Source organism: Arvicanthis niloticus, chromosome 21 (assembly GCF_011762505.2).
Source record: "Arvicanthis niloticus isolate mArvNil1 chromosome 21, mArvNil1.pat.X, whole genome shotgun sequence".
In the NCBI taxonomy this organism is placed as follows: Eukaryota; Metazoa; Chordata; class Mammalia; order Rodentia; family Muridae; genus Arvicanthis; species Arvicanthis niloticus.
In genome coordinates, this window is record NC_047678.1 from 19,287,555 (window position 1) to 19,301,827 (window position 14,273).

Below are 14,273 nucleotides of genomic sequence, written 5' to 3' on the forward strand. Positions count from 1 at the left end.
ATAGAAGAGAAGAATGTAAAGTATTCTTTGGAAAGTTAGTTGGGTTGGATGGTGTTTAGCTAAGGCAGACTCCTGAAGGAACGATTCCCTGAAGCAGAGGAGAAAGGATGTTCTGCTAAAGCAAGCAGGAGAAAGAACATGTGATGAAGGATTCTTCACTAACTACATACATGTATCAGTCTGCTTTACAGTGCTTAGTTGAGGTCAGTTAGTAGGGACTACATAGAAAGAAATGCACACAAAAACATCTGGTGGTGTGCCGCAGTTTCTTGGCACTTCCACAGACTCAGGCTGATTGACAGAGTGACATCAGCTGAGACAGGGTCACCTGCTGAGGCAAGACACAAGCTAAGGCTAGGCAAGACTTGTGCTTAGGCAAGAGCCATGGAGGACATCTGATGTTTGGAGGGCATGTAAAAAAGACTGGACAGACAGCAGAAGAGGTTGAGCTTGGTTTGTTTGCAGAGCAAAACACTTGTTGGTCTCTCCTCTTCCCTGATCTTTGCTCTGTCATGAGAGGCATAGTTTTTGATATCCCTGCTGGTCCAACTCCCTCCTGCCTTCTTCTTCCTGCTAAGTCCTACCACCTGCTGCTACACTGTCTCTACCAACCTGGACTGATGGCATATTTGGGAAGTCTTTGCCAGTGGATCAAGTTGCTGGGGCTGACCTGTGAACTAATCTGCTTATTTCCAAACTACACAGCGGGCAGTTTCTCCAAAAACCATTTCTAAACAGGTCCACTTCCCCAGTATCCTGTCTTTTCCACTATCTCTGCTTGGTGGTGAGCTAAAAGGGAGGTTAAAAAGTTTAAGAAACATTATAATAGGCATTGAAATAACTAAAGGTAGAGAGGAAGAGAGATAGATTAGTGGATTGATATTCCTCTTTTCCTTCTTCTCCCTCTCCTTTTACAAAATTCACACCAAATTCCTCCTAATAATCTATCTAGAGGGAAACACAGCAAAACAGAAGACTCCATAATGTTGGAAATAATGACATTTAGTAGGAAAGGTTAAAGTTTTTAATAACTGTGATAGGACAATTGATTGGTTCTACTTAGGAAAAATCTGACATGGATCACTATCACTGTTCTCAAACTAATCCTTTATGTCTGGTGCACTTAAGCAGCATACGTGTACTGACAGTGGTGCTATTTACCTGTAATTTCAGGGTAAGGTAGAAGGAGGAGAAGTTAAAACACAGTCTCAACTACATAACAAGTTGAAGACTGACCTGGACTCCATGGGACCATGGGAAAAGTGGAGGGGAGGAAATACAAACATAGAAGGCCCCATTTATATCTCCAGATGGATAAGGGCTCAGAAATCCAACTCACTAAGTGCAGTAAGAAGGAAGGAGCAAGTCACATAGTATTAGGACAGCTACTTCAGAAGCCTTTGGTGAAGGCTGGAGAGATGGCTCAGTGGTTAAAAGGATAGACTGATCTTCCAGAGGTCCTGAGTTCAATTCCCAACAACCACATGGTGGGTCATAACCATCTGTAATGGGATCTAATGCCATCTCTAGTGTGTCTGAAGACAGCTACAGTGTATTCATATCCATAAAATAAATAAATCTAAAACAAAGGAAGAAAAAGCCTTCAGTGCAGTGAGAAGGCATAGGCAGTCAGATCTCTGCTGAGTCCAGCCTGGTCTACACATTGAATTCCAGGATAGGCAGGACTACACAGAGAAACCCTACCTCAAAAATGAACAAACAAACATAAAAGCTATTTAAGAAATAAATGGAGGCCAGGCAGGAGGGCAGGTGTCATTTGTTCCCTGCACCTGAGAGGCAGAAGGGAGCAATTTCTGTGATCAAGCTTGCTCTCCATCAAAAAACTTAACAATTCTATTTCTTACTTTTAAAATAACTATACCAAAGCAAAGTTTGCATTTCCTACTTCACTCATAAGTTAATGAAATTTATACACCAAAATAGATGAGGGTGCGAAAAGGAGCTTAAGAGAGAGAGGTGAAGAAAACATCCACACACTAGTAATTTCTTAGTGTACAGGTGTTGGGAGCCGACTCCTAGCAGAAAGTGGGTATCATCTTTGCAAACATCTGGAGTCATATACCCTGACAAGAGACTTGTTTTTCAACAGCCTACAACAGCTGAGCACACTCTGATAAACATCTTGTTTATCCCACATATCTTGTTTTGCTGTTTAATGCCCCCAGCTGCAAGGCTCACATGGTAAAGAGTCTTCACCTGTGTTCCCCTGCGTGTGCTTATACACAGCCAGGATTTCCTTGTAATAAATGAGACTAGAGACTTGGCCACACACCCTGTCTTGTCTCCATTCTTCGTGTCTCTTGCCCCTCCATCCCCACTCTCTCTCTCTCTTGCTAGACTCTGTTGTCTGATCCCCTCGGACCAGCGCACTTAGCCCCAAAGGATGGAGCAGTGTGGTCCTCAACATACAGGGAATGACAGCGATGGCTTTCCTCCCAGCACTCACAGAGGCAGATGTTGAAAAGCAGATTGTGAATAACTTCAGGGCCATTGGGTCTGCATAGTCAGTTCAGGCTGGCCAGAGCAACATGAGACCCAGTTTAAGGAAAACAAAACTGAGCTGGATGGTGGTGGCACATGCCAGTAATCCCAGTACTTGGGAGGCAGAGGCAGGCATATTTCTGAGTTTGAGGCCAGCCTGGTCTACAGAGTGAGTTCCAGGACAGCCAGGGCTACACAGAGAAACCCTGTCTCGAAAAACCAAACCAAAACAAAACAAAACAAAACAAAACAAAAAGGAAAATAAAACTGTGCCTTATATTTCAGAATTACTAAAAGAAATTTAAATGTTTTCACCACAAACATGATTTGGCTGTGAGGTGATAAGCAGGCTGATTACCTTTGTAACAGGGCCCCAGACCTAAGCACAGCTGACTCCATGATGGAAGCACCACCATTCAAGTGTTAAAAGTCAACAAGTTGATAGCAACTCCAGCCAAAACAGAGACCTAATTCTTCAAAGTCTATTGTTCTGGGAAAGGCTCTAAATGTGCTTTAGACAGACCAGATCTTTGGGGTTCATATTCCATCTTAGAGAACCTGACCTAATCAACAGGCCCATCCCTGGCACCAGTTTCCAGGTTATCCTCCAAAGAAACCTTCATCTAGCAGCAGATTCCAGATTATTCCCCCAACAAATCTGCACCTCCAGGTTACAAAACTAACAACCACAAATCAGGAGGAAAACAGAAGATAAGTATATGGTTTGGCTCCCAGCACCAGCCAAGTATGGTAAAGGCCATAATGGCCCCAAACCAGATGTATACCAGGATAGATACCCCATCTTCCTCTATAAATGCTGCCTGAAACTGGATCACAGCAGCCTTCTCCAGGTCTGCTCCATCAGAGATGGTGGTGTGGACCAAGCTTGAATTTGACTATAGAGGCCCTGAAGCAACTGCATTGGAACAGGCTCCATGGTGGTCTTGGGGAGGTTCACGTACATAGCCCAGCATAATGTTTTTGGTATTTGTAGCTCAGCTTCTAGCTAAATGTTCTTGTTAACTGAAGTATGTCAAAGCAAGATGCAGGTTTTGTGCTTAAAAGCTTTTCCTGAGAAAGGCTTGGAGCTATAGTGGAATGCTAGTATGCAGGGTAGTCTTGGGCTGGCTGAAGACCTTCTAGTAACATAAACCCATGTATAGGCGGCTTCTGTCATAAATATCACACAACAGCTTTATTTAATCATTCATGATCTATACATTACAGCACCACCTCGTAGTCTCCATATGAGTGAATACAGACAATCACTATTTAAAACTGAGAATTGAAGTCACTAGGAAAATGAGGAAGTGGGAGAGAGCAGAGATCTTAAGGGCACTGACTGCTCTTCAAGACCTGCCTGCTACCCCAGCTCCAGGGCATCCAGAGCCCTCCTCAGGCCTCCAAGTGCACAAACCCCCAAACAAAACACACCAGTGTAGCCAGTGTAGCCAGTGTCGCCAGTGTAGCCAGTGTAGCCAGTGTAGCCAGTGTCACCAGTGTAGCCAGTGTAGCCAGTGTAGCCAGTGTAGCCAGTGTAGCCAGTGTAGCCTGGACTCTTGGTCCTTCTCTCAAGAAACGTTAAAATAGAAAGGAGCCAATGTTAATTGAAAGTCAAATAAAATCTCAGAGGCAAGAACTAGTAAAAATACATCAACTTAGATTGTCATTTGGCATCAATTCCCATATCAAATAAGTAGTGATAAGTATTAAACATCCTGAAAAATGTCAATTGTGTGAAATTACCTCTGCTTACCCACATAACTGCAAACAGTATTTCTTTTAAAAAAGGAATGCACTTGTATACAAAGGTGGACACACACACACATACACACATACACACACACACACACACTCACACACACACATCTCCACTGAAGGTGACTGAGTTCAGCGGCAAAGGCAAGTTTTGAATAACATAGAACAAGACCATGGTTTGTACATGAAAACTGACATTGGATCACAATCTCTTGGCTTTACATAATTCATTACATCCGGATCAGGAGGTTAAGTTGTGCTGGGTGTGGTGGAGCATGCTTTACCAGGAGCACTGAAGGCACAAAGGAAGAGAACCAAGGTTCAAGGCTGCACTGTCTACAGGGACCCTTCCTAAGTGGACCAAAGAGTTGAACTGTGTATAAAAGGTAACATGTGAAAACCTGAGGAAAAGCCCAGCATTGTAGTGCATACCTGAGATTCCCACTTAAAGGCCCATTGCTGAAGGTCCATGGGTCAGGAGTTTGCACACACTTAGGTACAAAGAACATTCATAGACAACCAGGGCTACATGAGACACTGTGTCAGAGAAATAAAAACAAAGACTGAGGGACTGGAGAGATGACGCAGCACTTAGAGGAATGGATCTCTGTGGAGAGCCAACAGAATGTGGCTATCCTATCATCCTTGCAGCCATCTTGAGCCATATACCCTGACCAGAGACTTGATTACATCAGCCTACAATAGTTGAGCATACTGATAACATCTGGTTTTAGATACCCAGGATTTCCCTTGGGTGTGTGAGACTTAAAGGTGTGTGACTTGAGGGTGTGACTTAGAGATCAGATTTAGAGATAAGACCTAAGGGTATGACTTAAGGTTGTGACTTAGAAGTGAGACTTTTAAAAGGAAAGAGGCAGACAGAAGAAGGAACAGAGAATTAGACATTAGTTATTAGACACTCTAGACTTGGAAAGAGAACTTGAGATTAGGCACTTGGATGAGACTTGAGACTAGAACCAAGAACTTGGAATTAGACATTAGACATTAGGCACTTAGCACTTGGAAAAAGAACCTCGAACTAGGAAAGAGACTAGCAACTGGAACTAGGATTAGGTGCTAGGAACTAGGGACTTGGAACTAGGGACTTGGAGAGAAGAAGAGAGACTGGAGAACAAATGGGATTGAATCACACTCTGTCTGGTCTCCATTCCTCATGTCCATCCTCACTCTCTCTTGCTGAACCCAAACCTGCAGACCTGAGCAGCTTGGGGCAGTGCAGGCTCTAACAGTTTAGCCCCCAAGGCTTTTGGCACTGTGGGTTCCAACACCGATAGAGGGGTCCACAACATTTTGGCCCCCAAACGTGGGGTAGAGCAGCTTGGGCTGCAACAGATCTCAACCAGTGGCTCTCAGCCCTTCTGAGGGTTTGAGTGACTCTAGCATGGGGATCAGATATCCTGGATATCAAGTACTCACATTACTATAATAACAGTAGCAAAATTACATTATGAAGAAGCAATGAAAATAGTTTTATGTCTGGGGGTAGGGGTCACCACAGCATGAGAAACTATACCAGTGGGGTGTAGCATTGAAAACCACTGCCTTAAAAGGACTTACTACTTTTGCAGCATTCACATGACTCTCAGCTACCTGTGTCACCAAGACCATCTGACACCCTTTTCTCTCCAAGATCTTACATTCCTGCAGGGCATATGAATGAACAAAGGCATACTAACAGGCACATAAACAAATAAATACAAGGTTTTTCTTTTAATAATATAAAAGAATGAGAAAATGAGAAAGTAAAAACTTTGACACAGGAAACAACTGGTGACTGCTGTTGGTTACCAGCTTGTCTCCTTCTGACAAATACCCAATGGGTCTAGTACATCTGTGAGGGATCTTCTTGATGGAATCTTTAAAGTGGGAAAACCCAACCTGAACCCAGTTTTTTGAAGGTGGAAAAACCTTGGCACAGGTAATCCAACCCTTGGGAAGTGGAGAGAAGTCACCCAGAAGTTCTAGGTTATCCTCAACTACACAGTGTGTTTTAGGTCGATTGGGCTGATTACATGGCACACTTTGTGAAGAAAAAAAATACTGAAAGTATTTTCAAAGTCACAAAAGTACAGTGGCACATAATTAGGAAAGTGAACAGAGCCAGTAAAGAGGACAGACAGGACAATGGGGCATGAGTCATGCCAAAGTCTATCTTATACATGTAGGAGACTGTCATCACAAAACCAAAAGAGAAATGAACATATTTGGGGAGGACTTTGGGAGAAATTTTCCAAAATGCTTACTCAGCAGGGCAGAAAGAATCATGGCAAGACTGTTCTCCTCTCCCTTAACTTACATCACCAATGGATATTAATATATTCCTGTAGCAATTGCATTGATCTAACATTTAAATGGTTAGAAAAACTCAATGAAGTTGCAAATGAAGTAGTGTGGTACACTTACCCTTCAGGTTGCAGGGCTACAAAGTAAGTGCACCAGACATCACACTGACTTACCAGAGGCCTCTTAAATATAGTCAATAAATAAATGAATGAATGAATGAATAATTAAATAAATAAGAAACATAGCAAAAGAAGGGGCCAGGCTGTGTCCCTCAGCTGTAGTGTTTGTCTGGTGTGTGTGAGGATGAGCTCTAACAGGAGACTGAAGAGAGAGAGAGGAGAGAGAACCTAAAAAAATAGTATCCAGTCTCAGACACATATAAATATAACAAAAGCTCAAAACTGCCACTTAGAAATCAAGCAGAGATATGCTTCTTATCATTTTCAACACAAAGGATTTAATTCTGAAAGTTCCCCCTACCCCACCGGTGATGACTTCTGTGGATGAACTAATTTTCTCAGACATGATTCAATTAGTCCAGGCTAGCCTTGAGTTCACTGTGTATCTAGACTGCCTAGTTGTCATTGGGTAGCAGGTTCACCTTGAACTTATACTCTTGCTGTTATTGTCTTCCAACCTTTGGGGTTGTGGATGCTCTAAAGTATTCACAGGAATACTTTTTTTGATCTGTTTCTGGGGGTCAAATCCATTGGCCTCCAACATGCTAGGCAAACACCCAATCACCGATGGATTTTCCCAGATCAATTATGTACTTCAGTATAATAGAAATTTGTGGTCAGTTATCTAATGGAAAAAAATAGTCACATAAAAATATCTTAGTTACTGGCTTTAAATATCAAGCTTGGCCTCCAAGAAACAACTGAAGTCTCACTTTGTTAATTTCTATTTCCACTTTATTTTGTGAATGGAGAGGATTTTGTTTGTAGGACAATCGAAAATCGATGGGACAAAGAATTCACAAAAACCTGGCTAGAAATGGGAAAATGATTTCTGTGTGTGATGCCACAACAAGGCAATGCAAACCATAAGGGCATCCCAGTACTGATTCCTTCTCTAAACACCCAGAACGTCCAAAATTCTTCTGCCAATCCCCCTGCATGCCTCCAGAAAAACACGCGCACTCGCGCGCACACACACAGACAAGCAAACATTTCTAGGTGGGAGTGGGACAAAGTGTTAGTGACAACATGGCAGAGGGTGGGAAAATAATATTCCTGGGTGTAATGCCACAAATAAAGGCAATGCACACCAGAAAGACACTCAAGGACTGATTTCCTTCTCTGGAACCCAGAAATTCCCAACAATACTTCTCCCTGCCACACCCTCTACAAGCCTGGTTCCTAGGCCCCGCCCTGCCTGGGCGGAGCTTCCTTGGAAGCCAGGCATATATAAAGACCTCAGGTTCTCTCCCAGCCAACAATCCTGATCAGCTAGTGTTTCTGATCACAACTGTTCGCTCCCGGATAGTACACACAATCTCTAGCAAAAGCCAGCCAGACAACAGCTGTACCTGCAAAAAGTAGAGCTAATAGGTCCATCACCTGCATCACACCTCGTTGGGCACCAGCCACCAAGTGCCCACATCACCACAACATGTTTGGAGTGAGGCCCAACAGCACCAACGCCAACCCTGAACCCAATCCTGCCATGCACCCTCAACTTCAACTAGACCAGCCTGCTGAACCCATCATGGAATGTCCTATCCAGCCTTCCAGCGACTGTCCTACCACTTTTGTGTTCCTGGCCTCTGACTCTGCCCTGCAGCTGCACCTGGATAACTTCGACCTGCTGCTCGAGCCCCAGCCCACCTCCATCCTGCAAGTGTCCCTCCAAGGACACACCATCCTCTTGGTCCCCGAGGGCCTCCAAGCCTCCACAAGGCCAGGACATCCTGAGTTTTCACCCACCAGCCTGCTTGGCTCCCCTCTCCTGGACATGCCCCGGGACCTGGTAGTCATCGAGCCTGGATGCTTCAGTGCTTCGGTAAGAGACAGGGAGAGCTTGCAAAATGCCTCTCACTCAGGGATGCCATGGATGAAGGCTCCAGCTGGCCTGCTCCCAGGGCTTCATCTCTCATCTTCTTCATTTCAGGGTCAAGTCCCAGATGGCCTGAGTCCTTCAGTCTCTCCTAGTGCAGAGGGATATGATCCATGGTCCAACTGGAGCCTCCAAAGAAGCATGCTGGAGCCTCTTCCAGACTCACCACTGCAACCTCTTTCTCCATCTCCTCCAAGTCACCAAGAACAGTGCCCTCCGAGTCCTGTGAGACCTGCTTGCCCTCTATGCAAGGCCAGGAGGCGCCTCTTCTAGGAAAAATGGACTGTTCCAGCAATGCACAGTGCCTGGGACACTTACCTGGTTATGGAATAGGATTCCCAGAGCTGGAGATACCCAACAACCTGACATTGAGTCTGTGTGCACACAGTGCTTTCTGCTGCACAGGAGAGACAGAAGATACAGACTTCAAGAAGAGGGGAGACACTGCATCACATCTTGGAAGTTTAAAGAAACCTGCCTTTGAAAATTAGAAGATGGATTTTCAGACATCAGGCTTTATGTCAAGCCATCCACATTCCCCACATGTGTATTGATGGATCCTGGTAAGAACCTGTCATCCTCTCCTGTTTCTCCCAACCCAAGAAACCACTGAGGATGCTCTGCTGCCAGCATCTGTTCCTTCTATTTTTCCATGACTGAATGAAGACTTATCTGCTTGGTTCAAACTGCCCTCTGCAGAAACTGACAAATACCATAGTAAGAGAAGATGGTTTGAGGGCTGAATTTTTGATGTTTCTTTGCTTCTTCTCAGCCACCTGATGGAGTAGTCTTCACTTGTCAGTCTCCTGTGAGTGAGACTTGATGCAGATTGTCACCAGCCGTTTTCAGCACGCACTTGATGGACCTTTCTTTTTGACCTAAGTTCTCACAGTGACTTTAGCATTAGACTTATGGAAAGTGTTTGGGTTTCTGTTCTTCCAAATTGTTTTTATACTTTTAACTTAATAACTTTTTTTCTCTTGTAAACTTGTATGAAATGTTCAGTCATTATTGAATTTGCCTTGTCATGTTTGGAAATAAAATATTACTTGTAAAGTTTAAGTCTATGAGATAATTTGTTTTCTTAAAGCTTTTAACATCATAGGGAAAAGCTTACAGATGCACATAATCACTACCTCCTTAAAGAGGGGCTTGGGGAGAGAATAGCTAGCCAGCTGGTTCTGGATGCAGGGGCAGGGGCTGGGCTCAGAAACGTGTTATTGGAGTAGAATCTTGAATAAATGCTGTGTTCCCTGAGGCCCAAGTCATGGCTAAGGTTTGGAAGAGGGTATGGAGAAGCTGGAAAGGACAGTGGGGGAGAGAGTGGTTGGTAGTGCCTCTGCAGTTCTGCCCCATGCCAGCTCACCCTCCACCAGTCAGTCAACCCAACCATACTGCCAGCAGGAACTTCCCTGACTTGATAGGAGCTACCAAGTCCCTTGGGGATTCTCCCACTGTGGTGGTTTGAATATGAATGGTCCCCATAGGCTCTTATATTTGAATGCTTGGTTATTAGAAAGTGGTGTTACTTGAGAGGGGTTAAGTGGTGTGGCCTTGTTGAATGAAGTGTGTCACTGAGGGGTGGGCTTTGGAATTTCAAGAGCTCAAGGCAGGCCCTTGGATCCTGATGTAGAATTCTCACCTACCTCTCCAGCCAAGTGTCTTCCTGTGTGCCACCATGCTTCCCAGCATGACAATAAAGTAAGCTCTGAAAGTAAGCAAGTCTCGATTGCTTTCTTTTATAAGGGTTGCCACCATGACTTCTCTTCACAGCAACAGAACACTGACTAAGACACCTCCTTCCACCACAATAGGGCAGGGACAATTTCTGGTCACAGAGTGGGCAGTGGCAGCCCTGGGCCTGCCATATACACTTGGGAAATATTAATCAATGCAGGCATGAATGAATAATAACAGAGATGACATCCTGGAAGCCTGCCAGAGGCCAAGTACTCCTTTCATGGCCCCTTGGAGTCAACTGGCTGAGATTAGGTGGTCTGGTCCCGATTGTCTCAGTCTTCCACATTGATTTTGTAATTGGCTCCTGATCCAACTTACACATCAAGCAACAGTGACTCTTGGTGATTCTCTCTCTGGCTTTAGAGCCAAGCTGGGATTTAAAAAAAAAAAAAATCTGTGGCTAAGTGATCAGGGAGCTACCCATGGCTCATTACCCATCCCAGAAACCCAAATGAGCTGCAACCTTCTTCCAGTTCACACGTGGAGCCAAAACATCCCAGGCTTGGTTTTACTTTCCCTCCTAAGCCCTTACACTTTCCCAACTGGGGGTCTTTCTGAAATCCTAGATGTCTGTTCCCGAGTGGAAGGCTCCATACAGAGCCTGAAGTGGGATTACGGTAGAAATAAATAAAAGATTAGCTTCCGAGTTTCAGGACTAAATAAAGGATTGGGTTCTTGGTGATTGGGAGATAAAAGAAATTTGAGGGTTTGTTCTTGGATGAACCCATTCGGAAGCAGTTTGGGGCAGTGGTCGGATCAGAAGCTCAGCTTTCCCTGGGTCACTCCAAGCCACACTCATGGCCCACCCCAGCCATCTGGTTTCGCTTGTGAGAAAGGAAACACAGGCTAAGGCAGCAAGGAGCCCGAAAGAAGTCTGGCTGGAGTGTGGGGGAGGCTAGGTAGTGACTGTAGGAGGGACTTCCATGTGTGACATCCCCGTAACCCTTCACTTCACAAGAACACTCTCCAGAACATCCGTAGCCACCTAAGACCAAGCAAAAGCAGTCATGTGACACAGGCTAGGCTTACTCTAACCCAAATTCAATAGTGTCCTATTTGTCCAAGGTCCTGGTAGACTTATTACAGCTCAGAAGAGTCTCTGAAGCTGATGCAGTGGAGTTCCTGGACTAGCAGAGGGAACACAATAGGGAGAGAAAGAACCCAAGATACTCTCACTGGGGATGGAAGAAAAGTCATGTGGCCATCTGACAAGTCTGTGTTCAATGTCAGGAGACCAGAGGAATAGCAGGCTGTGCCCACCAAGGCCTGTTTCCAAAAGCAGAGAGTTGATGTGGGTCCCTTCGATGGAAGCTATCCCCACACAAACTGCAATACCATGCCCTGAAGCACAAGGGTGAGAAGAGACTTCCATTTCTAACACATGAGGCTTTGCAAAAATCTCTGTGTTCATTGAATGAAGAGAGGGGAGGAAAAAAAGTCCAAACATTACATTTGCTTTTTACTGTCTACTTCTTGTTTTAGGAACCATATAGATAACACACACACACACACACACACACACACACACACACACACACCAGTTTCTTGTATTTATTGCCTCTTCTCAAGGAATATGATTTAGGCTCAAGTGGGGTAGAACTAAGTCAGATCCTCACAAGGACAGCTTAGACCCTAACATACCCTAACCTTTCTGAGCCTGCCTTACAACTCAAAGTGTAACAGCTAAGAGCATCTGTCAGCTCGGGACCTGTGACTCGGGTTGCCAGCAGGGTGTGGGAATCGGGTTCAGCCACCCTTCCCTGTACCTCCCTCCCTGGTCCAGAGGCACTCAGAACTCCAAAACATTGCCTGATCTGACTCCTGGAGAGCAGTGGGCACAAAGAGGAGCCTCAGGGTGTTAATTTCCACCTAATCCCGAGCCACGCTTCCCACAGAGTAGATAACAGACAGCCTGCAGCAGGATTCCCAGGATGGCCTGCAGTAAAGGGGATCCCCAGGCCCCACGTCAGCCATCTGGTCGAGCTCCTTAGAGCCTTGGAATGTACACAGTCGCTTATAATCCATAAGGACTGAGGACCACTTCTCTAGACATTCTGCACGGGTTTGTAGTTCTTCTGTTTCTACAGATTTAAACATTCTACCGGGTTGTTCAGGGCCAGGCGCTGTTCTAAACGCAGAGGGTGTAGCTGTGTTGGAACCCAGGCCCCGCCTACAAGAAAGCCGCAGTGATTTCAGTCTCACAGCAATGCCGAGAAAGAAAGTATGGGTTGAAACTCCCATTCTACGAATTAAAAAAAAAAAAAAAAAAAAATAGAGCCACTTGGGGTCACAGAGCCAGTAGAGACACCTGTGGCTGGGATCAGACCTAAGCTCCTTGGCCTGCCCTCAGAACACCACGGGGTCTGGTTATAGAGCCACAGTGGCCAAGCTAAAAGGGTTGTTAGACAGCAAATAGCTCCAGAAATATCTAAGAGGATAACTGTCATTTCAACTCTAGGCAGTTGACAGTGATTGCCTCCATGTGTGAGGGAGGACTCTGTGCCACATTCAGGATCACGGACGAAGATGCTGCAATTGATTAATCATGGTCTACGGTGGATGTAAAACCAGGAAGTGGCTGCATGTGCACCACATGTGCACATTAGCCTTGTGTCTGGGCAGTTCTCTGGTCTCACTGGAGAGGAAACTGAGGACTAGGGCAAGGCCTCCTAAATTCTAGAGCAAGGCTCTTATCCTAGAGAGCACTGCCTTTTCTGCACAGCCTAGCTGATTAAACAAAGAAATGAACCACCAGGATCAAGGAACTCCCAGTGTTAACACAAAAAGTGTTAGTGGGGCGGGGCGGGGGGGGGAGGAGCTGAAAGGAGGAAGAAGAGGCTTTAAAAGTAGAGGGAGTAGCCAGAAAGGTGATCCTTCCCATTTTCTCCCTTCTAAACCAAAGCAGGAGACCCACATCCCGAGCTGTCACCTGTCTCGGGCACTGTACTAAATATACCGACATTCTCATTCGATCTTTTCCACTGTCCGGTGATGCAGCTCTGCTCTGCAGATAAGAAAACGGGGTTGAAGACGCGTAGAGACTGAGTATGGCTAAGCTGGGCTCCCAGATCTGTGCCTCCAAAGCTTGTCCTCCAGGGCTGTACAGGGCCAGTAGGGGGTGGTAGAACACGGGCTTTAAAGTCCAACTTTAAAGACCTTATTTTTGAATTCCAACTCTACCAAAAACAAACAAACAAACAAACAAAAACAAAAAACCAACAACAACAAAAAACTGCTTCAAGCTTTTGAGCTTTAATGTTTTCTATGCCTTGGTTTCTTCATCTATAAATGGGGGGTGAAAGGCCAGGTGTAGAGGCACACACCTTTAATCCAAGCACCTGGGAGACAGAAACAGGCAGATGTTCCTGAGTTCAAGGCCAGCCTGGTGTACATATCAAGTTCTAAGTTACCTAAGGCTTAGGTAGCTAGTGCGCTAAGAGCCTGTTAAAGAGGGGAGGGGTGTCAAAGAGTTGAGTATAGCTTAGTAGGTTGCTGTTAGGTTTAAATAGAGTCATATATGGAAAGTGTTCAGCCACATACATAAGTGGTAGCCCTCACTCACTGCCTCAGACACACCACCCAGTCACCCTGCAACTCCTGCTGGCCTGAACGACCTGTGCAGAGGAGCACACGGGAGCACACGGGAGCACACAAGAGAACACGGGAGCACATGGGAGCACATGGGAGCACACGGGAGCACTACCCTGGAGTTGTCTTGTCCATTCTTCTTTCCCTTCAGAGGAGGTTAAGACCCCAAGCCCCACATGTCAAAATATATGCGTGCTGTGTAAGACACCAAGGAGGAGTGTCTTCAAATACTGGCAGGCAACTGGACTGGGAGCACCTAAGGAGGCCTAGGGCACCAAATCGGCCAGGCTCCCTTAATTGAGGCCCACCAGGGCTTCCTGATC

At 45.4% G+C, this 14,273-nt stretch overlaps 1 protein-coding gene across 1 annotated transcript; it reads left to right on the forward strand.

The window, feature by feature from the left end:
- The first annotated feature begins 8,178 nt into the window (after window positions 1-8,178).
- LOC117693659 (proline-rich protein 23A3-like) lies at window positions 8,179-8,895 on the forward strand. The gene has a single exon (XM_076918126.1). The coding sequence runs from the start codon at window positions 8,179-8,181 to the stop codon at window positions 8,893-8,895; it is 717 nt and encodes a 238-aa protein (XP_076774241.1).
- Window positions 8,896-14,273: the final 5,378 nt, after the last annotated feature.